The sequence below is a fragment of the Hyaena hyaena genome, unplaced genomic scaffold (genome assembly GCF_003009895.1).
Source record: "Hyaena hyaena isolate Hyena2069 unplaced genomic scaffold, ASM300989v1 scaffold_383, whole genome shotgun sequence".
Lineage (NCBI taxonomy): Eukaryota > Metazoa > Chordata > Mammalia > Carnivora > Hyaenidae > Hyaena > Hyaena hyaena.
In genome coordinates, this window is record NW_024081014.1 from 1673372 (window position 1) to 1698328 (window position 24957).

Genomic DNA, 24957 nt, shown 5'->3' on the forward strand with positions numbered 1-24957 from the left:
TATTTATCATATAGATCTTTATTATGATGTGTAATTTTACTGAATGAATTTTTACACAGTATATTCATAAGTTTTGGAGCCAAATGCCTGGAAGTCATAAAGTTTAGTTTGAAAATGTAATTGCTTTGGCTGAGTATTAGGGCTTACCACAGAATAAAATAAAATATTTAAATATTCATGTTGTATTTTCACAATTTATTTCCTGAACACAAAAATAAAGTTCTAGTCTTAGAATGTTACTTGGTTTGTAGTATATGGTGAATATATAGTATATTGTGAGTATACAGTATCAACAGAGAAATTGCTTTAGTTTGTAATTAGAAGTAAAGTCAATTTTTTTTTGGTTTCTCCTAGTAGTTGAATTCATTTTTAGACATCTTTCTCTGGTGCCTTAAATAATTAATCTTAAAAAAAAATCATGGCAAAGAAACAAAATGTGGGGTCACCTGAAATCTTCATCAACTAAAAGCTAGGGATAGAGTTTTGAACTGCCAGGGATATCACATTTTTATGGATTGGGACATAAGGAGTAGAAAACAAATTCTTGGTTTTATGACTTCAGAGACATGCTAATGATACCAGAGATTTAAAACATTGGTTATACTGTTCTATCTGTTAATAAAGAAATCGAGTGGGACCAGTAATATTCTGTTTATACAGATTCTATTTATGAATACAATTTTGAATAGAAATTATTTATTCACAGTGTAGTTGACCCTTGAACAATGTGGGATTAGGGGTGCTGACTGCCCATGTAGCTGGAAAATTTGCTGTATCTTTTGACTCCCCCAAAGCTTACCTACTAATAAATAGCCTACTGTTTGCTGGGAGCCTTACTGCTAACATAAATACCTGATTAACATATACTTTTTATGTTACATGTACTAAATACAGTATTCTTACAATACAGTAAGCTAGACAAGAGAAAATGTTATTAAGGAGATCATAAGGAAGAGAAGATACATTTACAGTGCTACAATGTATTTATCAAAAAAATCCCCAAAGGTCACCTGTAACTTGGAATGCTATAAAGAGTACAAAATATTTTCTGCATTCTTATTTTTCCCTCTATGTTTTTTTGGATTTAATGCAACCGTATTCCTTTCTTAATTTACATGGGAACAGATGTGAAAAAAACTGTTGATGCGCTTGATAAGACTTTGTTTTTCTATTAGCATCTTTATATCAATGCATTTGTATTTTTTGTAGGCATCTGTAAAATATAGAATTAAAAACTACACAACTTTTTTGGAACTATAAATCCATTTTTAGTACTTAGAAGTATATCTATAAAAGCAGTTATTTTATTTTATTTTTTTAATTTTTTTTTTTAATTTCTAGGAGAGAGAGAGACAGCGTGAGCGGGGGGGGGGGGTCAGAGAGAGAGGGAGTCACAGACTGAAACAGGCTCCAGGCTCTGAGCTGGCAGTCAGCACAGAGCCCGACGCGGGGCTCGAACCCACGAACCGCGAGATCATGACCTAAGCGAAAGTCGGACGCTTAACCGACTAAGCCACCCAGGCGCCCCGAAAAGCGGTTATTTTTATAATACTCAACTTCTGATTCCAAAAAAACCCCTGGGATTTTATAAAGAGGAATATTTTAAGCCTTTCAAACTGTTTTTAATGTATCATTGTAAAACATAAATAGAATAATAAATAGATAAATGGATTTGCTAATTTAACTTCTATTGATGATGTTTAATTTTTTGTTCACAGGGATTCACAAACTGGACTAAGCGAGATTTTAACCAGTTTATTAAAGCTAATGAGAAGTATGGAAGAGATGACATTGATAATATAGCTCGAGAAGTGGAGGGCAAATCACCTGAAGAGGTCATGGAGTATTCAGGTTTGTGTATAACTTTAAACAGTGCTTCATTGTAACCTTATTCATTTCTTTAGTGTCTTTTAATTGTATCATTGTTTAGGGATCTTTTAAACTATTATGAAGATAGTTAACAGTACAAAATATAATTGTATTTCTACGATTAGATAAGAAGATTTACCTAAGTGGGCTGCTATTGTTCTTAGCAATTAGCTTATAGAGCCAAGTAAAGCCCTAATGAAACAAGGGTAGCATTGACAAAATTAGTTTCCCACCTACCCATGTCTGGAATTTGATCCTCTTCTGGGCAATTCAGATCTGAGACTTGAGGTTCAGAAGATTGAATTTGTGTCTTTCTAGGATATCCTTGAAGTAGAAAATTCCTCTCAAGGAATTTAGGTCCTCAAACACCCTCAAGGTTCCAATCAGCTCCAGAAAGGTCATGGTGGTTCCCATTAACTTGAGGCAAGCTGGAATCGTTTTAAAAAAGACTGCTAGAATAAATTTTTTTTTTTTTACAAATAGTTTATTGTCAAGTTGGTTTCCATATAACACCCAGTGCTCATCCCCACAAGTGCCCTCCTCCATGCCCATCCCCCCACCCCCCTGCATCCATCAGTTCTCAGTTTTTGTCAGCATTCAAGAGTCTCTCATGGTTTGCCTCCCTCCCTCTCCCCCACTATTTCCCCCCTTCTTCTCCCCCACGGTCCTCCGTTAAGTTCCTCCTAATCCTCCTATACGTGCAAACATATGATATTTGTCCTTCTCTGCCTGACTTATTTCGCTCAGCATAACACCCTCAAGAATAAATATTTTTTAAATTTAATTTTAATTTTTAAATTTAACTAATTAAAAACATTTTCAGTGTTTATTCATTTTTGAGAGGGAGGAATAGAGAGGGAGTGCACGCGAGTGAGTGAGCGCGGGATAGGGTCAGAAAGAGAGGGAGATAAAGAATCCAAAGCAGGCTCTAGGCTCTCAGCTGTCAGTGCGGAGCCCGACATGGGGCTCAAACCCATGAACTATGAGATCATAGCCTGAGCCGAAGTTTGACTCTAAACCTACTGAGCCACCCAGACGCTCCCCTACAATAAATCTTTTGTTTGGTTCTGGAATCCCCTCCCTTTCTTACTCAGCTGTGTCTTTGGTCTTGAAGCATATACAGTTAATATGAATTCCCATGTCGTAGCACATGCAACCTTAGGCTTCCGAAAGAAATCTTAGCAAAATAGGTAATTATCTCTAGCAAGTTTTCTATGTGTAGAATAGGAATTTTCTTACTTACAAATAGGTTGAACTTTCAAATTTAGCCTGAGTTAGCTATTTAGAATCTAGAACATTTGTTTCCTTATAGAAACAATATTACAAAGTAGGCTTAGGCTTCTATGCTAACCCCTCAAAGCCTACGTAGCTTTAACAATTGAAATTCTGTGTTTTTGCCATGAAAAATAGCTGGGAGAAGACATCACAATACGAATAAATATACCAAAAATTAACACAAGCTAGGAATAGGTTTTAATTTATCTGTACCTGTTAGTGCTTGAAGAAATCCAGGATTAATAAGAGAAAAGGCATTTTTTCTTTGGAAATCTGAAAGGGTTTCTGGTGATTAGAAAGGAATTTAGAAGCTAATTATATTGGGTTTTTACTTCATATAATACTAAATTTATGAACTTCCTTTTCCTTGATTCCAGTATAGCGTTACTATTACTTGTAAGCTTTATCACCTAAGTTTACGGCATTTGGGGGCTTAGAAAGAGTAAAAATAGGTGAGGAATTCTAACAGTAAGAATAGAATGAAAAGAGCATAAGAGATTTTGTGCAGAGAGATTTTCTGAAGTAGAATTTTCCTCAAAATATCTTTAATGTGTATGAAATTGGAAGAAAAGAGGTGATTCAAAAAGATAGCATATCAGATGTTCTCTCACATTTGACACCAGGCCTGATGGCATGACTAGCTCAGTACAGTTAATTTGGGGCCATATTATAGGGTGGGGAGATTGGAATGGCTTTATGTAGTTGGTTGCAATAAAGGAAGTGTATACAGTTGGCTGTTTGTCAGTATCTTCTACATAAGCAGGCATTTGTATGTTGAATGAATAAGAGAATACATAAATGAACAAAGGTGCTTATAAAAACCAGAGAGTGACAGTTCCTCATGTGATGCTGAGATGGGTGGTTAATGTCCAGCGCAAAGAGGAAAATGGCCCACTAATGTACCAATTGTGTGCTATGGGCTGAATATTTGTTTCCCCCTCAAATTTAGATGTTGAGATCCTAACCACCAGTGTGATGGCATTAGCAGGTAGGGTTGGGAGGTGATCAGGTCATAAGGGTGAAGCTCTCACAAATGGGATTAGTGCCCTTATAAAAGAGACCCCAGAGAGCTCCCTTGCCCTTTCCAGCATGTGAGGACACATTGGGAAGACCATCATCTATGAACCAGGGTGTAGGCTCTCACTGGACTTGGAATCTTCTAGCACCTTGATCTTGGGACTTCCCAGCCTTCATAACTGAGAAATAAATGTTTTTTTTTGAAGCCACCCCCCCAACAGTAAAAATCAGAGAGCATTAACATTCCTTTTGTGATAGGCTCTAAAAATGAAAAATTTGAGAATGTAGAGTATGCCATTAAAAGGCCTTTCACTAGGGCATTTGGGTGGCTCAGTCAGTTGAGCACCTGACTCTTGATTTCAACTCAGGTCATGATCACACAGTCACGGGATCTAACCCTGCATCAGGCTCTGCACTGACAATGCATGGCCTGGTTGGGATTCTCTCTCTCTGTCTCTCTCTCTCTGTCTCTGTCTCTCTCTCTCAATTACATAAACAAATAAGCTTAAAAAAAAAAAAAAGACCTTCCAATGAAGTCATAAGATGTGACCTAATGCAGCCAGGTTATTTAGATCATATATGAAATTTGGGTGACTTTGTGGGTTTTTTTGTTTTTTTTTTTAAAGAGAAAAGACTATTTCAAGTAAGTTTAGAAAACAAAATACAGGTTGTAGGAAATATTGTAAGTTTAGTGAGTGGTTCCATTCTCTCCCTGCAAGCAAAAACAGTTCCCTGCCCTTCGCAGATCCTTTCTCCCCCAGTTCACCTCTCTGCGCCACATACCTGCTGAGTTCTGTGGTCCAGGTTGTGCAGATTGTTGTGTTAATCCTCAAATAAGTTTTCTAGGTGTACAGGATGGTTTAGTGTTGATCTGGCTGTATTTCATGTATGTGAGACAGAAAAAAGACTTCCATGCTGTTCCACCATCTTGGAATCTCCTTAGTGAGTGGTTCCAAAAGTGAAGAGTTTGGGTGAGAGGAGCACTCATGTGGCTCTCAAGCGTTCGACTCTTGATTTCAGCTCAGGTCATGATCTCACGGTTCATGAGATCAAGCCCCACATTGGGCTCTGTGCTGACAGCTCAGAGCCTGGAGCCTGCTTGGGAGTCTCTCTCCCTCTCTCTCTGCCCCTCCCCTGCTCACTTGCACACACACTCTCTCTCAAAATAAGTAAATAAACTTAAAAAAATTTCGGTAAGAAATTGCTGCTTCGTAAGAAGTTTCAGTGACCCGTTGATAATGGGTTCCATTTTTGTTTTTGCTTGCTAGGAAGCTGTGTTCTCTAAGTTTATATGGCCACCCTTTCTCCTGTTTCACTTCATGTGTTTGGTCCCTTCTATATCATGTTTGAATTAAAGCATAGCTTAAATTAGTGTCTGTAATATCTTTTAAAATTCTAGTCATTTGAGATTGATAATTTAAAATTCTATAATGTTTCATGAAAAGAAATTCACTAATCTGAAACCTTCTTGTTGAGGTCTTCTAATTTTTTTAAATATTTAATTTTGAGAGAGAGAGGCAGACAGCGTGAGCAGGGAAGGGGCAGAGAGAGGGCGATAAAGATTCCAAAGCAGATCCAGGCTCTGAGGTGTCAGCTAGAGCCCGATGCAGGGCTTATACTCACGAACTGTGAGATCATGACCTGAGCCAAAGATGGATGCTTAACCGACTGAGCCACCCAGGCACCCTGAGGTCTTACTTTTAAATAAAAAGTTAGGGATATTTAATAATTGAACATGTATACATATATAGATGAATCTGAAACTTGAGTTTTAAGCAGTGTAAGTTTACTGCATCATGCCCTGTTAATTTAATTGTGTTTTTCAGCTGTATTTTGGGAACGTTGCAATGAATTACAGGACATTGAGAAAATTATGGCTCAAATTGAACGTGGAGAAGCAAGAATTCAACGAAGGATCAGTATCAAGAAAGCCCTGGATGCCAAAGTACTTTATTTCATAATTTAATTATTATTAGATTGTTTTAATTGATACAGTGATTAGCTTTGACTTATTGCACATTTAGTTAAAATCACTATTTTTTAAAATTTATAGATTGCAAGATATAAGGCTCCATTTCATCAATTACGTATTCAGTATGGAACCAGCAAAGGAAAGAACTATACTGAGGAAGAAGATAGATTTTTGATTTGTATGTTACACAAAATGGGCTTCGATAGAGAAAACGTGTATGAAGAATTAAGACAGTGTGTACGGAATGCTCCTCAGTTTAGATTTGACTGGTTTATCAAGTCTAGAACTGCCATGGTATGTATTCTTTTTTTAGTTATTTCCTTAAACTTTTTATCTTGAAAAATTTCAGATATCATGTATTCTTCATTTAGATTCTCTAATTGTTAACATTTAGCCACATTAGCTTTTCTTCCCTACCCATATATATATTTGTACATACATACATAGAATCTATATGTACACATAGAACCTATATTTTATATTCAGAAATACAGGAACATACCTATATTCAGAAATATGTATCTATCTGATATTCATAAATATATGTATTTATATTTCTGAGCCATTTGAAAGTAACTTGCAGACATCATGAGTGTTAACCTCTAAATACTTAAGCATTTATCTCCTAAAAATAAAGACCTTTCCTTACATAACCACAATACCTTTATCCTACCTGAAAATGTTAACAGTGATTCAGTAATGTTATCTGGTATACAGTCCCATGTACAAAATTTTCCAGTTGTTCCCAAAGGGTCTCTCATAGCTGTTTTTTTTTAATTGATGATCTAGGCAAGGCTAACATATATTTTGTCTTTATCAATCTACAACTCTTTGTTTTTCATGCCAAATGGCTTTTTAAGGTACCTGAACTTATTGTTTTGTAGAATGCCCCACATTTTTGTTTAAAAATTTTTCTAATATTTATTTTTTGAGAGAGAGTGTGAGCAGGGGAGGGGCAGAGAGAGGGGGAGACACAGAATGTGAAGCAGGCTCCAGGGTCTGAGCCGTCAGCACAGAGCCTGATGCAGGGCTCAGATCCACAAACTGTGAGATCATGGCCTGAGCAGAAGTTGGACACTTAACTGACTGAGCCACCCAGGCACCCCATAAAATGTCCCACATTTATCTCACTTATTTCTAGATTTAGATTTAGGTTAGTCATTTTTGGCAAGAATTTGACATAAGTGATGTGTACTTACTGCATCACATCAGGAGGAACAGTGACATAGGTTATCCCCCTCTTGGTGATGCTAAGTTTGATCACTTGGTTAATATGGTGACCACCAGAGCTGTCCACTTTAAAGGTTCTTCCCTTTTGGTAATTAGACAGGTGATACTTGACACTGTGTGAGCAACTTAAGGATTTATTTTCATTTCTTTTAACGTTTATTTATTTTTGAGACAGAGACAGAGCACGAGCTGGGGAGGGGCAGAGAGAGAGGGAGATACAGAATCTGAAACAAGCTCCAGGCTCTAAGCTGTCAGCACAGAGCCTAAAGTGAGGCTCGAACTCAGGAACCACGAGATCACACCCTGAGCCAAAGTCGGACGCTTAACCGACTAAGCCACTCAGGCACCCGAGGATTTATTTTAAATGAGAAGGAATTGTTGCCTAAGTTGAGTCTTTAAAAGAATATTATGAGACAGAGAATAATTAAGTAGAAAAGATATTTTAGCTTCATGCAATTTAATTTACTTCCTAATGTAAATTGTGTGCCTGTTAAATTTTAGTGCTGCTTAACAGTGTTCAATTGATATTGAATGGTTTTTAAAATGCAACACATTTTTAATGTTAGCATTGTCAGATTTCTGTCAGCTGAGGTAATGAAGACAAAAATAGATTTATATAACCTAAAAATTAAAAGCACCAGAAACTAACCATTCAATATTGGTCATTTTTAAGTAGTTGCTATCTTTCATTAATGTTTTCTTAGCCAAAAGGGGAAATAAGGGTGCGAAGCAATGCTTAATGTTTTGATTCATTTTATGTATGCAGGTATGTATGCATGTTTATTTATTTATTTATTTTTAGAAAGACAGAGAGCCAGCAGGGAGGGGCAGAAAGAGAGAGAGACAGAATCCCAGGCAGAATCCTGCGCTGACTGCGCAGAGCCTGATGTGGTGCTAGAACCCACAAACCATGAGATCATGACCTGAGCTAAGAGTCAGATGCTTAACTGTCTGAGCCACCCAGGTGCCCCTTATTTATTTATTTATTTTTTAAAGGTTATTTCTTTATTTTGAGATTGAGAGAGAGAGAGTGCAAACTAGGAAGGGGTAGAGAGAGAGGGGAAGACAGAATTCCGAGCAGGCTCTGCACCACCAGTGCAGAGCCCAACATGGGGCTCCAACCCACGAAACATGAGATCATGACCTTAGCCAAAATCAAGTGAGAAACTTAACTGACCGAGCCACCCAACTGCCTCTGATTCATTTTATATTTTCAGTTCAAGCTGAATAAAAAAAAGAAAAATCTGAGTAGCTATATTGAAGACACTAATTCTGGAAGATAAAATAAAATATTTCTTAAAACTCTAACATAAATTTAGAGTGTTCTTGGACTATTGGAATATGCCTATCAAGTTTATAGAATACATAATGCAGGAGAGCTAGCAAATACTTTGGATCAAGCCAGGATTCAAAAGGAACTAGAGAAACTGCAATGATGGATAGGTTTAGTCTTACAAAATGACATTCAATAGGTATAAATTTAAAGTGCTGCACTTACACAAAAGAATATGAAGAGGTATGTATGTTAATAAGAATTAGTAGGAAGAATTTAATTTTTAAAAAAGAATAAAAAAGATAATAATTAATCTGTAGCATGAAAGCCTGAAGTTTGATATAGGGAAGAGTTGTTTGACACGGTTCTTTGGATCATTGAAATAGATTATTGAAGAACAGTATAGAATAGCTTTTCTGTTAGCTTTGAAAGAGATTCTGTTTTGACTGTCTAAAGGCTTTAGCAGTGAGCGAGTTGGCCTTTTAAGGTGTCTTCTAGCTCAGTGTGTCTGTGACCATGTTTAGCAGAGAACTCCTTTCAAAAGCCATGAGTTTAAAAATTTTAGCCATTTGGAGTTTTATGCATATAATGATCCTAATGTAGAGCAGCACCCACAGCTTGTAAAAGACAAATGTCTACCTGCATTTGTCAATGAATCATGTTTTAGATCATAAATGCCCTTTCATGTGATAGAACATTTGCTGAATTTTGAATATTATTTCAGTAATATGTTACCAATTTTTTAAAAGGTCGAGAGTTAAATGCTGTTTTCAGTCTCTAGAATCATTAAACGAAAGCAGAGGATGAAACAGATTCAAAAGTGCAAGAAAAACCTTATATTATTTGAAATACATGAACATGGTTATAGAACTACATAGCCTTATTTCATTTTCTAATACCCCAGCATATTGTTAACAACCACTAGATGTCTCTGAACTCCCTTGTAAAGATTCTGATTTTCCTCCATCTTCTTTCTACAAAGCATTTATTTTTTTCTTTACCAAGAGATTTAAATCTCCTATGTATATTTTATGTATATTTTCCAAAGAGCAGATATTAACTAATTAGGTGAATATGAGGTGAAACCTTTATTTTATTTGTTAATAACGAAGAAACCTTTGTCATTCTGGAAGGTGGAATTTATGATTTCTAAAGAGTCTTTAAGAATATATAATAGTTTATTTCACATTTAAAAATTTTAACCCAGAGTTTTTTATTTGTTAATTTTTCTATCATATTGTTTTTTATTTCCCTCCTGGGAAATTTTTACTTATATTTCTGGATTTAGAGTATAGGTAATATATTTTAGAACGTGCATATATTTCTACATGTGTTTTTGGAATATTTCATGACAGTATAAATTATTTAGGAATTATAGGAATGGAGTATTAATAATTGTAGATGATCTATTTGCACCCCCCCCCATTATTTTAAATAATTGTTCATATATAGTGAATCTCATGTACAATCTCGGAAGAGAAATTTCCCCTTTGAAAGAGACAGTTGTGATTTCCAATATTAATTCGTTTCGTTGAAAAATCCTATCTTAGAAACACAGAGGATGTAGTTTGATTCATTATGTGAGTGTCACTGTATTCAAATTAAAGTCTTATTAATGATTAAATTTTAAACTTAGCTTACTAAAGAAGCTGTCTTTAAAAACATAGCTTTGCTTGAAAGTGACTCTTCTTTCTCAGAGATGCCAGTAAAAATAGTGTGAAATACTTAGGAAAACAGTGGAAACCTTGGTAGTTCTATTTTATTCAGACATCTCAAAGTACTGAATTCATGGCTTCTGACTTAACTAACAGTTTTAAAGTGCTTAAAGGCATGAGCCTCCACTTCTAAATATGCTTCACTTTTAAAGCCTTCAGCTAAAGTATGAAGATTTCTTTGAGACTTTTCTTTATTTAAAAATGCTGGCTATACAAAAGAGAAAATGAGTTTTAGTTCTATTTCTATGTGCTAAAAAGATAGTGATTTCTTTCTCTGAGAACTTGTGTGGTCTTTAAGTAATCAGTCTCTATTGAACTACATAAACAAGTAGGAAGGATATGATCAATTTTGTTTTTTAAGCCCAGAGTATGTGAATTGCCCTACCATTTCCTTTGAAGAAAAATACCTTATAATGGGGTCTTAGTAGTAGGACGTTCACAGACTATCAAAGTTAAAAGGACCTCTACCAAGTGATTATAAGAGGAAATGATAATACTCAGTGTTTATATAGTACCTTTTATATAATGCTTGCCAATCTGTTTACTAACATTAGCTCATTAATTTTTTGCCATTCCTTTTAGGGAATGAGTTTCAGGGTATTATCTCCATTCATTTAGTGACAGACTAACGTTACTGGGAGATGGGATAAGAACCTGAGAGGTCCAAAAGATCTCCCATGTTAATCAGTTTACTGGAAAGGACATGTGGAAAATACCCAAAGTTCAATAAGTAATTCCTCAGACCTGCTTAGATCCTTTAAGGTCTTAAAGGAGAAAAGGCAGACTTTAACTCTCTGAGCTAAAGAACATTTCTTGATACAAGCATTTATTGCATCCTTTGCAGAGTTGCTTTGACTCTTATTAGAGTCAAAAAACATTCTTACCTTTTAGCCTCTGGGGAGCTGTTTTCTTTCCTGTCACAGCCACCTCAGGAAGCTGTCTGTGCATTGCCTGTGGCCATGTACCTTGGGGCTGAATCAAAGTATTAATAATGAGTTGTTTACAATTACCATACCTTAGGTAGTTAAATGAATTTTTCTGATAGCATCTGAGAAAAAGAATCCCACACTGTTGCATACAGTGTAATAAAAATTTCATGTTATTACTGTTTGTTTTCAAATCATAACTTTATTAATGGAAGTGTTTCTTACTAAAAATTGACAGTGACATCTCTCATTAGAATTGCAGGAGAAAAAATACATTCTAGAAAATATTGCTATAGCTTTTTATTAACTTGCTTCCCCTTTTATAGGTTTATCAGTGATAGTAAATGTTAATTAGGTTACTAGTTCAGCACAGGATATTTTATAAATTATCTGTCCAGTTAGAGGATTTTCTTTGTAGATACTTTAGAAAAGTTAAAGTCAAATTCAAAAATTTCCCACTTAATTCTATAGTTGCAGTAACACTTTTATTTGTTGCTTATGTAGCATAGTCCAGGAAATTTCTTACAGAATGCTACTCATGTATTTTAGTTTTATATATTAGCACTTAATTGTGTGATAATAACTAATATTGATATTTTAGAGCATTACAATGAAATATGAAAATATGAATTAATACACTATTGGTAAAATTGGTGAACTGTACAATATATTGATGGATTCTTCTTGACTATAGAATTATTAAATTATTTAAAAAATATATTTATGCTCATAGGAATGTATTTCCTCATGCATTTATTTATTTTTTTTAATGTTTTATTTATATCTAGGAGAGAGAGAGACAGCGTGAGCAGGGGAGGGTCAGAGAGAGAGGGAGTCACAGACTGAAACAGGCTCCAGGCTCTGAGCTGGAAGTCAGCACAGAGCCCGACGCGGGGCTCGAACCCACAAACCGCGAGATCATGACCTAAGCGAAAGTCGGACGCTTAACCGACTAAGCCACCCAGGCGCTCCTCCTCATGCATTTAAAAGACTAAAATGTCCTTTTTCAGCTTTACGTTTCAAAGAGGGTCTATACAGAGGCATGTACAGAAGAGGTAATGCTCAATTTTGCCTTGGGGGTTAGGTTAAAGGAATGGCTTCACAGAAGAAGTCCTTCTTGGATCCAAGTCTAGAAGAACTAGGAAAATAGCTATGGGACTATATTCTGGGTTGTAGAAACAGCATATGAAGAAATTGCAAGGAAGTTAGTATGGTAGGGTTGTGAGTAGGGAGGTACTGGGAGAAGAGGAGATAGCTGGCAGCCAATTATGAAGGGCCTTGTCTGCTGTACAGAAGTCTTCGTCATGTCTATAGGAAATGGGAAGAATCATTGAAAGATTTTAATAGGGCAGTGGCAGTGATCAGATTTACATTTTAGAAATACTGTTCTGTGGAAGTGGGCAAATGTCTGCCTCAATTACCATATAGGCTGATAATCCCCAAATTTCTATCGGTCTTTTCTCTGTTCCTCCTATTTTCCCCCTTCCCTTGGCGAATCATCTGCTCTGCTCCCAGAGTCCTTTTTTTTTTTTTATACTTCTGCTCTCTTAACCCTCAAGTGCAATTGGTTATATTTAAAGGGACAAGCATAGCGCCTTGCACAAAGTAGGTATTCAGTGAATAAATGAGCATAGAACATTTGTACTTTAGTTGGCTTCTATCTCAGTCTCCTATAGTTGGATCAGATTTTGATAAAAAGTAAAGAAAGACTTTAAGTTCCTTTCTTTTCATCTACCTTTTTCTAATGATAGACTCTGACTGTCATCCCTGAAGCTTTTGTTTTTTTATAAGTTTGAAAACACTGTTATTAAAATGTGTTTTATTAGCAAATATAGTGTTTAAGACTGAACCGTTCTAACAATCTGAAATACAGTAAATGCACTAACAGGAGTCCATCTTACTTATTTATAATTCTGTGTTATCTTGTGAGGAGGTAACAATAACATTTTATAAATAATTTTTAAGTGGGCAGCAGTGAAGTAAAAGTATCATAACCTTTGATACTTGTTTGAGACATATGCGATATATTTATTAGAATTTTAACTCCCATTTAACTGCCAGTATGCTTGGGCCCTGAGATTCTAATATAGAATGCCATTGCAGTATTTTTATGATAAAGGTTCAAAAGTGACAAAGAACCTGTAGAATATACTGGGGGATTTATTGTTAAAGGCACTGATTCTGGAAGTAAAGTATAGGGAGTTAATAAATGAGCAAAGGAGAAAAGTACCCATTTTGTTGTACTTACTAAGAATTGTAGAGGAAAATTCTGACTTTATAGAACTATCTACAAATTTAGAGGCTCAAATGTGAAGTGCAATTTTATTTTTTTTTTTGCCTTTATTCATTCACCTGCTTTTGACTTTGAACAATAACAAGCGCAGACCTTCTGTCATTCAGACTAGGTAGGCTTAGCGTCTAGGATTTTAGTACGTAAGAAATGTAACATGGAGCCTCTTTAATCTCTTTCAATAAGTCACTTCAAGTCTACTGATGCTTTCTGTGCCTTTTGAATTGATGCTTTGAAGCTGAGTATTGGGGCAAAGGATATTTGAACTTGGTGCCTGGCATGATTGATATTCACCACACAGTAAAAGGCAGCACTGCTCATTGCAAACATTTCATCATTTATTAAATAAAAGTAGAGATACATATCCTAGCATTCAAAAGTTGAAATGTGGGTGACTTTGCATTGAATAGAATCTCAAACCATTAAGAAAGTATGGAAAACGAAGGCACCACAGTTTGTTTAAAGTAAATCTAAAGACTGTAGTTTAAAATAGGGGTTGGCATGGGGCGCCTGGGTGGCTTAGTTGGTTAAGCGTCCGACTTTCGCTTAGGTCATGATCTCGCGGTTCGTGGGTTCGAGCCCCGCGTCGGGCTCTGTGCTGACTGCCAGCTCAGAGCCTGGAGCCTGTTTCAGTCTGTGACTCCCTCTCTCTCTGACCCTCCCCTGCTCACGCTGTCTCTCTCTCTCTGTCTCTCTCCTAGAAATAAATAAAAAATTTAAAAAAATAAAACAGGGGTTGGCAGACTACAGCCTGCCCCTCACCAACCTGTTTTTGTATTGGCCTACAAGCCAAGAATTATTTTTACATTTTCAAATGGTTGGAAGAAAATTAAAAAGCTATTTTGTGACATGTGAAAATTATACAAAATTCAGATTTTAGTATCTGTAAGTAAGGTTTTATTGGAACACAGACACACTCATTCATTTATGTATTGTCTACAGCTGCTCTCATGCTACAATGGTAGGTCTGAGTAGTTATGACAGACTGTGTGGTCTGCAAAGCAGAAAATATTTACTGTGGCTCTTCATAGAGAAGATGTGCTAAACTCTGGTTAAAAGAATGTGTAAGAAAGGTGGAAAGGGAGAAATGATATAACCATTGATAGATATAAGTGCTATACAGTCCTTTAAGAAAAGTGTTAAATGAAGGATGAGTAAAAAAAGAAGGCTCAAAAGAGAGGTGTTTGGGAGGTCTTTTGGTGAATGTGAAGGAAGCATGGGAACTGCTTGTAATATTTGAAGGATTGTCTCACAGAAGAGAGAATCATCTTGTTCTTTGTGAGTATAAAAATCAGACCTAGAACCAGTTTTTGGAAATAAAAGGTAGCATTGCATTATGGAACATTTTTAACTTGTCCGAAGGTGGAATAGAAAACCATGGGAGGTAGTCTATTGGTAGTTCCATCATTGGAAGAATTTAGACAGGTCAGACAACTAACTAACCAAGGACCTAGTAGAAAGAATTCAGCATCAACTTGAAATGATCTTAAAAGTTTTGTAATCTTGAGAGTCTGTAATTTTATGAACTCACAGTACTGAGAACTTGTATCAAGGGAAGATTTCCCAGTACAGAATGCACCTTTGAATATATCACTGCTGTGTAAAAATCCATTAATGAAATATTTTTGTCAGCTAAATTAAGTAAAATTCCCTAGTTCACCACTGGTAGTGTCTAGGTTCTTTATACTTTGATCCAGACTTTGCCTTATCTATCTTAACCTACACAGCATCTCCCACCTTGGTTTCTACCAAACATTGTTCTAGGATTATGCAGACCTGCGATATGCAGAACAAAGTTTCTTTTTCAAATAGATTTAGGAAATGCTGATACTGAATCTTGCCCTTGACACTTCCAGTCTACATTAGGGTACTAAAAGCTCTCAGAAGTCCTACTCTGAAGAAATTGGTTTAACTTTTTAAAACTATAGCACCTCCCACACATGTATGAACACAAAATACTTTTTTTTCCTTTTGCCACCACTATTCACACTGCAGACCAGTTTTCCATTTGTCATTTTCTTATTCTTTTCTGTTTTTTATTATTTTCACATCCTCTCTCTTCCTCTTGTGTGCTGTTTTTCTCCCTCCAACTTCATTCCTAATCCTGCATTGGGAAATGGTGAAAGAGATAATTAGACTGCAGAGTTTGTGGAAACCATATGAAACCACATAAAACACTCCCTGTAACCCTGGGAAAATAGGAATATAAAGAGGTGCAAGAATTTAAGAGAATATGAATGGGAAAAGAGAAATTATATAAGATGAAGGTGCTTTTGATGTCATGAAATTTTTCATAGTCCCTTGGTTATTCAAAAAGTGAACCACTGTTTTATTGGTAATCTGGCCTTTTGCCTTATAATTTCCGGATTTAGCTAGTGTTCTGTTTATGATGCCATCTGTTTGGTTAGGCAGTGTTTAAGCATGTGAATAGGAAATGGGGTTGATGTCTGTAGAGAAAGTGACATTACCTAAGCTAGGAAAGTAACATCTAAACTCTCCCATTCCTTGGTGCTGTTCTCTAGAGAGGGTATTTTTCTGTGTCTGGAGTAGTTAGTGACAGGTTAAAAGGAATAAAGGTGAGAACTTATTATACAGTCTATTTATAATCATTTGGAGATGTTCTCCTTCCCTGCATATGAGATACTCTCAAAAGTATTAGTTACCCTGAATCACCCATCTGAACCATGGACATGTATCTAAAGATACCTGCAGTCACTGGTAGCTATTACTTATTGAGAATAATAACAGCCAGAGGGTATAGCTCAGTGATTCAAGAATCAGCTTCACATAAAGACTCTATCTAGTCTCCCTAGAAACCAACAATCAAATCTCATCAGGGTCAATTTAGCCCTTTTTATAATAGATAAATTGAATAACATGCTGTTTAATTTGTATGTGTGTTATTGAATGAAGCAATGGAGAATATTTGGCCTGCATATTAAATATACCAGTATTGTTTTGGTAAGTAAGGGTGCTATTTTTCCTAAATTATTTAGCTCTGTATAATTGAGGACGCAGAAGAAACTTGAATGTACCAGTGTTCTGTAAGGTTATTTTTAATAAATAGTAATATACATATATTTTAAAATAGTAATATTTTAAAAACAATAATGAGGATTTGTTTTTCTGATTACACAGCCTTTGATTATCTGCCTCCTTTTGGGCTTGAATTTTTAGAGAGTAGAAAATGTTTGGATAGTTGATAATATTTCTGTATGTATCATTTCCTATGTTGTATATAATTTTTCTGGCTTTTATTTGGAAAGCTAAAACTGTATTAAGAAACCATTTGCAATTTCTTTTTTTTTAATTTTTTTTTAATGTTTTATTTATTTCTAGGAGAGAGAGAGAGACAGTGTGAACAGGGGAGGGTCAGAGAGAGAGGGAGTCACAGACTGAAACAGGCTCCAGGCTCTGAGCTGGCAGTCAGCACAGAGCCCGACGCGGGGCTTGAACCCACGAACCGCGAGATCATGACCTAAGCGAAAGTCAGACGCTTAACCGACTAAGCCACCCAGGCGCCCCATTTGCAATTTCTTAAAAATGATATGGATTGCCCAAGAGCTGAACGTTCATTGCAGCTAAAATTTGGAAAATACAGACTAGTATAAACATGAGAATAAACATTAGCTGGTCCTGCTTTTAGAGTTAGTTGCTGCTGTTAATGCTGTAGTTGGTAATCTGTTATTTTTCTGTATATATGTATATAGTAAGATGTGTCTGTGTATTCCATTTTTAAATGATCACAAATTTCGTTCTCAGTATTTCCCTTCTAAAAATAATACTTCTCCAAACATTCTTTTGTAAATTTTTGCAGACATTTCTTATTTCCTTACATTAAATTTCTAGGAGTGGAATTGTTCAAAAGGTAGAGAATTTTTAAGATGCTTCATTGATATTCCTAAATTGCCTTCTAGGAAGATGTAGTGTATTATTATTTTGAGGATTTTATTTTTAAGTAATCTCTACACCCAGCATGGGGCTCAAACCCACAACCCCAAGATCAAGAGTCATGTGCTCCACTGACTGAGCCAGCCAGGCGCTGTGACCATAGTATATGAGTGTAGTGTATTAGTCTGTTTGGGATTCCATAACAGAATATCACAAATGGGTTGGCTTAAACAGAAGTTATTCACGGTTTTGGAGACTGGAAGTCCAAGATCAAAGTGTCATCAGGGTTGGTTTCTGGTGAGGTCTTTCTGCTTGGCAGTCTCTTCTTTCTGTGTTCTCACATGGCCCTTTCTCCATAAGAGTGTAGAGAGAGGTATCTCTGGGTGTTTCCTCTTCTTATAAGAACACCAGTCCTGTCAGATTAGCCCCCCCCCATTACGATCTCATTTAACCTTAATTATCTCCTTAAAGGCTTTATCTTCAAACAATAATCACATTGTGGAGGTGTTAAGCTTCAACATATGAATTTGGGGGGCGTACAATTGAGTCCATAACACATATTAACATTGGCATCCCATCATCAGTGAATGAAAGTTCCCATGTTCCCATCATATTGCCAATACTGGATACGTACACCATATACACATGCATGCACGTATCATTGGTAATTTGATAAAGATGGCGTTGTTTCACTTTGTGTTTCTTTGATCCTTAGTTCATTTATTTAATTTTATTTAAATCCAAGTTAATTAACATATGGTATAATAATGGTTTTGATCATTAGTTTCAGTGAAAATTTTGTAAATATGTAGACATTTTAATTTTTTATGAGTTTTCTATTCTTATACTTTGACCATATTTTTGTTGGGGGTTCTTTTTTTTAAATTTTTAATATTTATTTTGGAGAGAGAGGCAGAGTGTGAGCAGGAGAGGAGCAGAGAGAGAGGGAGACATAGAATCTGAAGCAGGCTCCAAGGTCTGAGCTGTCAGCAGAGAGCTTGATGCAGGGCTTGAACTCATGAGCCATGAGATCGTGACCTGAACCGAAGTCGGATACTTAACCAACTAAGCCACCCAGGCATCCCTTTTGGGGGTTGTTAATTGCCGATAAACCTACATTTTCATTTGTGTGTTTAGCTATGTTGTATGTATCATACAGTTTTGCTAATACAGAAGAGGAATTGTACTTTAAAATGTTATTTATCTATGATTTACCTTTAAATATAGGTGTGTATGCAGGGTTAATATATGTGAGTATCCATATTAATGAACCATGTGTTTAATGCTCACCATACGTTTATCAACACTGTTTACAGTTTGTATGCATTGATTTGCTGGCAGTGAAATATAGGTAGTGGCAAGGTTAATGCAAAATCTTTTCAGCTATTGTTTTCTCTGCATTAACAAATACAGCAGTGTTTCCTGAGATGTACCCCTCAGGACTCTTATCCCACAAGATATCCTGTGAGAAGAGATTTCTGTTGGTTGAATAGCTTTGAGAACTGCTTGCATCCTACATCTCCCACCTAGTACTTGACAGTGCTCATCAGGAACTTAAAAGTCTCTGAGAAGCCCTATAGTAAAGACATCTGATGGACATCTGTAGCCTGAATACTTCCAAAACTTATTTTGACAATAGGACCTTTCCCCCTTTTTTGTTCTGTGATTTTTGTTTTTATTTTGAAATGATTCACAGGAAGTTATAAAGAAATGTACAAGAAGGTCCCATTCACCCTTCACCAAGTTTTCTCCAATGGTAGCATCTTGCATAACTATATTACAGTGTCAAATCAGGAAATCCATAGTAGTATAATCCATAGAGCTTATTCAGATTTCATTGGTTATACATGTACTCACGTGTGTATGTGTGTGGTTCAATGCAGTTTCATCACTTGTAGGTTTGTATAAGTAACACCACAAGACTGCCTTATTATAAAGACTCTTTATAATCATATGCATTGTCCTTGCACTTTCCTAGCTCCTGGCCACCAGTGATAAGTTCTCCATATCTAAACTTCTGTTATTTCAAGAATGTTCTGTAAATAGAATAATATGGTAAATAATCATTTGAGATTGGCTGTTTTTGCTCTGTGTAATTCATTTTAGGTTCATCCAGGTTGTTGTGTATTAATAGTTCTTTCCTTCCTATAGCTGAATGGTATTTCAACCAATGGATCTACTACAGTTGGTTTACCCATTCACCCACTGAATGACATTTACCCCCTCCTCATATTTTTGGTGGAATCCATTAATATCCTGTATGAATATTGTTCTGAAGTAAACCAACTTTAGAAATCCTGTATCACAGAAATGATATAATTAAATAACTACAACTTTTTAAAGATTATGCCTGAGTTGCAGAAATTGAAAGTCTCTTATTATGTGGTTTAGGAATTCCAGAGACGCTGTAATACTCTGATTTCATTGATTGAGAAAGAAAATATGGAAATTGAGGAAAGAGAGAGAGCAGAAAAGAAGAAACGGGCAACTAAAACTCCAATGGTAAAATTTTCAGCATTTTCCTAACTTTTAGGTAGATCTCATTTTTTTACATAATTAAAATGCCTATATTATGTTTAATGCCACATGATACCTATTATAAAAACTGTTTTTATGAAGTGCTAATTTGTTTTTGACAGAAAAAGAATACACTACTACCGAATTCCTTATTTGTTTGTAGAACATATGGTTAGGAACTCCCCAGTAAGAGGGCTCAGTATTTTAAAAAATTCCTTATGACTTTAAGCAGAAGTATAATGCAAGTAAAATCCTTTGAATTGAGACTCGAGTTGTTGTGGGGGAGTAGGAGAGGGGTGGGGTGGGAATGGATGGGGCTGAGGTTGAAACTGGGAGTTCTGATTTGATCAAATAAGTTTTATGATCTTTGTGGAACCATGAGTACAAATGAGAACTTTGAGCAGACAGCAAAGCTTTACTTGGTCTACTTGGTAACAAATTTATTGCTGAATAATAAGATGACTTGGTTTTAATCCAGTCAGGTTGCCTTGTATAGCTACAATTTGAAATATTCTTTAATAGATCATAGTATTTGAGTGTGGTTAAGTAAACTACCATATTTCATCAAGTCTAAGATGCTTCCTATTATAAGGAACAGCATCATTTTCTGTATTGCTAAGTGAAACTGCTGCCAAATAACTCATTTGTCATCAATTGTAAGATGCATCCTGATTTCAGAGATGCTAAAGTGAAAAAGAAATGCGCATCATAGAATATATGAAATATGGTGCTTTAATATCTATCATAAGGTTTTAAAAACAAGTAGCATTTTGCCCAGAAAACTTTAAGTATTAAGTAGTTCTTTAAGATGAGAGTACATTTATGGTACCATGTGTAAGTAGACACTTGCTGACTATTTTTGATGGGTATTTTATGTCTTTTTTAAAAAAAAATCTTTGAAAGTTATTTTACATTGGGTTATATATTTTGTTGGGCTATATAGAACATTAACTGTGAGTATAACATTTAAGTGAATATTCATGTTAAAATTTTTTTTTAATGCATTTACATCCTAGATTTAACATTGTTGGGCCATTTAAAAATGTGCATATTGGAGCAGAACATTAAATCTGTTTCCATTTTAGTCACAGAAAAGAAAAGCAGAGTCAGCTACTGAGAGCTCTGGAAAGAAGGATGTCAAGAAGGTGAAATCCTAAAGCCTAGAAATAAAGTTTTAAATGGGAAACTGCTATTTTCTTGTTCCCATCTTCAAATGCTAATTGCCAGTTCCAGTGTATTCATGGTACTCTAAGAAAAATCTCTTTGGTTTTGATTTCTTGCATATTTTATATATTTTACAATGCTTTCTACCTGAAATGTGTAGCTTTATATTTTATGCATTCTAGTATTTTTGTGTACTGTATTTTGTGCATTTCATGTCTTCATCAAAATCCTCTCAGTCCTTGTTCTTTTGAAGCTTGTGCTGAGGTTTTAGCTTTTCTATGTTTTATATGCCGCTGCTTTGAAAGAGAACCTAGATTCTATAGCTGTATTATTGTTGTTTCATACTTTAAATTTATATGGCTGTGGAAAAACGAATTAAAATGATTTGAGGAGAAAGACTTTTTCACTTCTTTGTTGCTTTCTTTTCTATTGAGTATGGGCTTGTATGTGTTACTGCATACTGTGATTAGCATAATAATTGTTTCTTTTGAGGTCATCTAAATATTTTTTTCCTAAAGGAATAAAGGGTGAGAACAGAAAAATATTAAAAAAACTAATATTTGATACTGTGCTTGCTGTCAGTATGCATTACATTTAAATTATTCTCTAAATATTCAAGTGGGAAAATATAATAAAGAAATGTCTATAAGAAATTTAATTATTTCCTGTTTTTTGTGCAGTAGAAAAATAGTTGTGTTTATTGAATTGTTTTGCTCACTCTACTATGTATTTGGTTGAAAGTTAAAGCTTTGCTTGCTGACTTGTGTGTGATATTCTGTCCCATCGAGCCAGTTCAGAGGAGTCTGGGTATAACATGTAGAGTTTTTAACAACTAAGTTAAGGTTATGAAATAAGTGCTATGCATGTAGAAGAAGGGGGACTGGCATCTATAGGACTACAATTAGGCTCAGATAACAAACAATCTCAAAGTGTCAGAGGTTTTATATACTAAGAGTTTATTTCTTGTTCACACTACAGATTCCACACAGGTCAGGTCAGAAGGATATGAGAATCTGTTCCACACAGTCACTTAAGGTTCCAGACTGACTGAAGCTCCAGTGTTTAGTATTGTGGCTGTACCATCTGGGACATGTGGTCTTTTCAGCTGCTGCTGTAGGAGAAAGAGAAGCTCAAGAGTCTCATGTAGGTTCTTCATTACCTAGGCTCAGAAGTGACACATGTCACACCCACTTATATTTTATTGTCCCAAAGTAGTCACATGGTCCTATGTATGTGAAAGAAGGCTGGTAAATGTAGGGGAACAAATGGAGTGTTTAGCATTACTGCCCCTGCCACAGGGCCTGTTGGCTCAGGGAAGAACCTGTGTCTCTCACATGAAACTGTTGGTATGTGGTTAATCAGAATCGAGGTCAGGTTGTAAGAGGAACAGGGGAAATGGATTGGGATCTATTGTGAAACACACAGCAAATAAGCAAAGTTGGGAATGCAGGACAGTGATTTTAGTTCTCAAACAAGGCTTGGATCACTAAAGAGTTGTCCCCTACCTCACCAAGATCTTTTGCATTCCCTGTCAGACTCTATTTAGTGTATCACCAGCAAAACTTGGGTAGCCATGAATGCAAGTCAGCATCTTCCACACCCTCAATCTTCTCATAGGTATTCTGAAACATAGGAATAGAACTCGAAGGACAAACCACTGTCTGCTGGGCTTTTCCAAGTCTTCATTCATCGTCTAGATTTCATATTTCTTCCTGTCATGCTCCTGATTGGGTTCCTTTTACTGTTTCTATTGTTAGGACTTAGAGTCTTGTACTCTGTTGGAGATTGGAGTGAAATTAAGGTGCTATTAAGTGATGAGGTTAGGGTGATATTAGGTCAAGGGACCACGTGATCCTCAAATCTGTACTTGACTTAACTACCCTTTTGGTAAGGTCCACAAAGGAGGCAAAGGTAAGCAAGGTAATACTTCAATAGCTGGTGTTTCGCTCCAAACTTCAATCCAATGCTCTTAAACCCAAAATAAAATCTTGGAATTTTCTATTCCAGTGAGATTAAATGCTATATTACCTGAGCTAGAGAAAATGATATCCAAGAGGGTTTTATTGAAACCCCCAAGTTTTGTGCACTGAAAAACAGTGAAGTTCCTGGACTCTGATCAATCAGTTCATTATTTCTGTTCTTAGGAATTAAGATGCAGGGTGGGAGCAGGTACAATTAGGATCTTTAAACTTCTTTCATGGAAATATAGCAATCTCTGCTTGTTCTTTCTCTGTTAACCCAGAAGGGTTAATAGCTAAGCTGTATATGAGTTTCTGCTTTAGGGGAGAAAATCTGCAGGTAAGTTCTTGGATCCTTTTCATGGGGCCATTTTCCTGATCCATATCATGGCTCTTATGAAACTTTCTTGGGCCAAAGAGAAATGAAATTCAGCTCTCCAAGATGTTCACTAAATACCTCTGATGTCATCCTCAGAAACTTGTGAAATGGTTTTATTCAGGACATTAATTTGAGGGCCATACTATATATTTAGTGAAAAAATCACCACCTACTCTATTCATCTTAGATTATGTACAGCATTGTTGTTACACATAGCCTACCAAGGAGGCCCATGCAGTGAACACCAGATGATAGCACAGTCCAAATAATAAAACTTTGCGGCTACAAAATGCCCCAAGTCTCTATTTGAAACCTCTCTTATTGTCAGCTTTACACAGAGAAATTAAAGTAAAAGTTCCAAGAAAGAAATCCCATTTCTAAAAAGGGGCAGAGACTGATGAGATAGTAGCCCTAGTCCTGGCTGCCCTGTTGGGAGATAAAGCAGGACAATCAGTTTACCAGCTGCTTGGAGGCCAGAGAAGCAGAAAAGCATGCTGTATTAATGAATACAATCTTATAAATGCACACTGATTCAGCTTAGGGGAAAAATGGTCCAACTGGTTGTATGGGAATCTGACCCTACCTGATTCCTTGTTTGCAGAATGTGCAAGGAGGGAAGTGGGTAGAGGAACGGGAACCCTGAGTGGTTCTCTTCATTCAGTACCACTGTAGAAGACGAGAGGTGAATAGGTTTACCAATAATCCTTGGGCTCCACAGGGGCACTTGGAAAGCATCTGTCTTGATCCATTGGATACTCAGGCTCTAATTTCCTTAGAATCAAAAGAAGGTGGTGAGCTCAGTGATCTCTCATTTTCATAATAGCTATTTGTATCTCAGTCTTTATTGCACAGCTCCTTTTTCCCTGGCTCCCTGGCCTATGAGTGGTTAAGCTATATGGAAAACCTGGATACTTGTCACATTACACAATTCTCCCATGAAACTTGCCCCCACATTTGGTCTATTGTCTGAGACCTCGCAGTGAAGAGAAGTTATTTCAGCTATCTTAGTTGCTGGGTGTTTGGTTTGAAAAGGCTCTGCTCAACTGGTGGAACTGTCTACTGTCACCAAAATAAAATGCCATTATTTCCCAGTTACTGGCCAGGTTCCCCACCATGGGTTATTGTTCCTCCTCAGTGGTGCAGTAGCTAATGTGGCTACTTCAGATTTCCCTGCCAATTTCAAGGCCCATTATCGTACTCGTGTCTGTGTTGTTTTCTCTCTAGCTATTCTTACCAACTCCTGAAATCCTTAAGTTGTCATCAAATTTGAAACTTCTGTCAGTATTCTGTTCCATGTCTCCTTCATTTAGCCTGTCCAATCTACCCTCCCCAATTGACAAGGGGTAAGATTATCCTGTGGTTCAAATATATATAGCTGATGCCATCTGTCATGTTCCCTATCCCTCAGCCTTATTTCTCTGTGCTACAACTGATTTCTAACTGCCACTCTTTGTCTAAGGGCTTTGTCTGAGGACTTTATC

At 36.2% G+C, this 24957-nt stretch overlaps 1 protein-coding gene across 5 annotated transcripts in view; it reads left to right on the forward strand.

The window, feature by feature from the left end:
• Window positions 1-21545, forward strand: part of SMARCA1 (SWI/SNF related, matrix associated, actin dependent regulator of chromatin, subfamily a, member 1) — a 76192-nt gene extending 54647 nt beyond the window's left edge. For 2 of the 5 annotated variants that reach the window (XM_039250797.1, XM_039250798.1), the window contains 5 exons: window positions 1719-1851; window positions 5988-6106; window positions 6215-6427; window positions 19850-19960; window positions 21061-21545. In XM_039250797.1, coding sequence (XP_039106728.1) covers window positions 1719-1851; window positions 5988-6106; window positions 6215-6427; window positions 19850-19960; window positions 21061-21132 — 648 coding nt within the window. In that variant the 3' untranslated portion in view covers window positions 21133-21545. Of the gene's footprint in view, window positions 1-1718; window positions 1852-5987; window positions 6107-6214; window positions 6428-19849; window positions 19992-20991 lie in introns of all 5 variants that reach the window. The other 3 variants (XM_039250799.1, XM_039250801.1, XM_039250800.1) reach the window with 3 other exon arrangements.
• Window positions 21546-24957: the final 3412 nt, after the last annotated feature.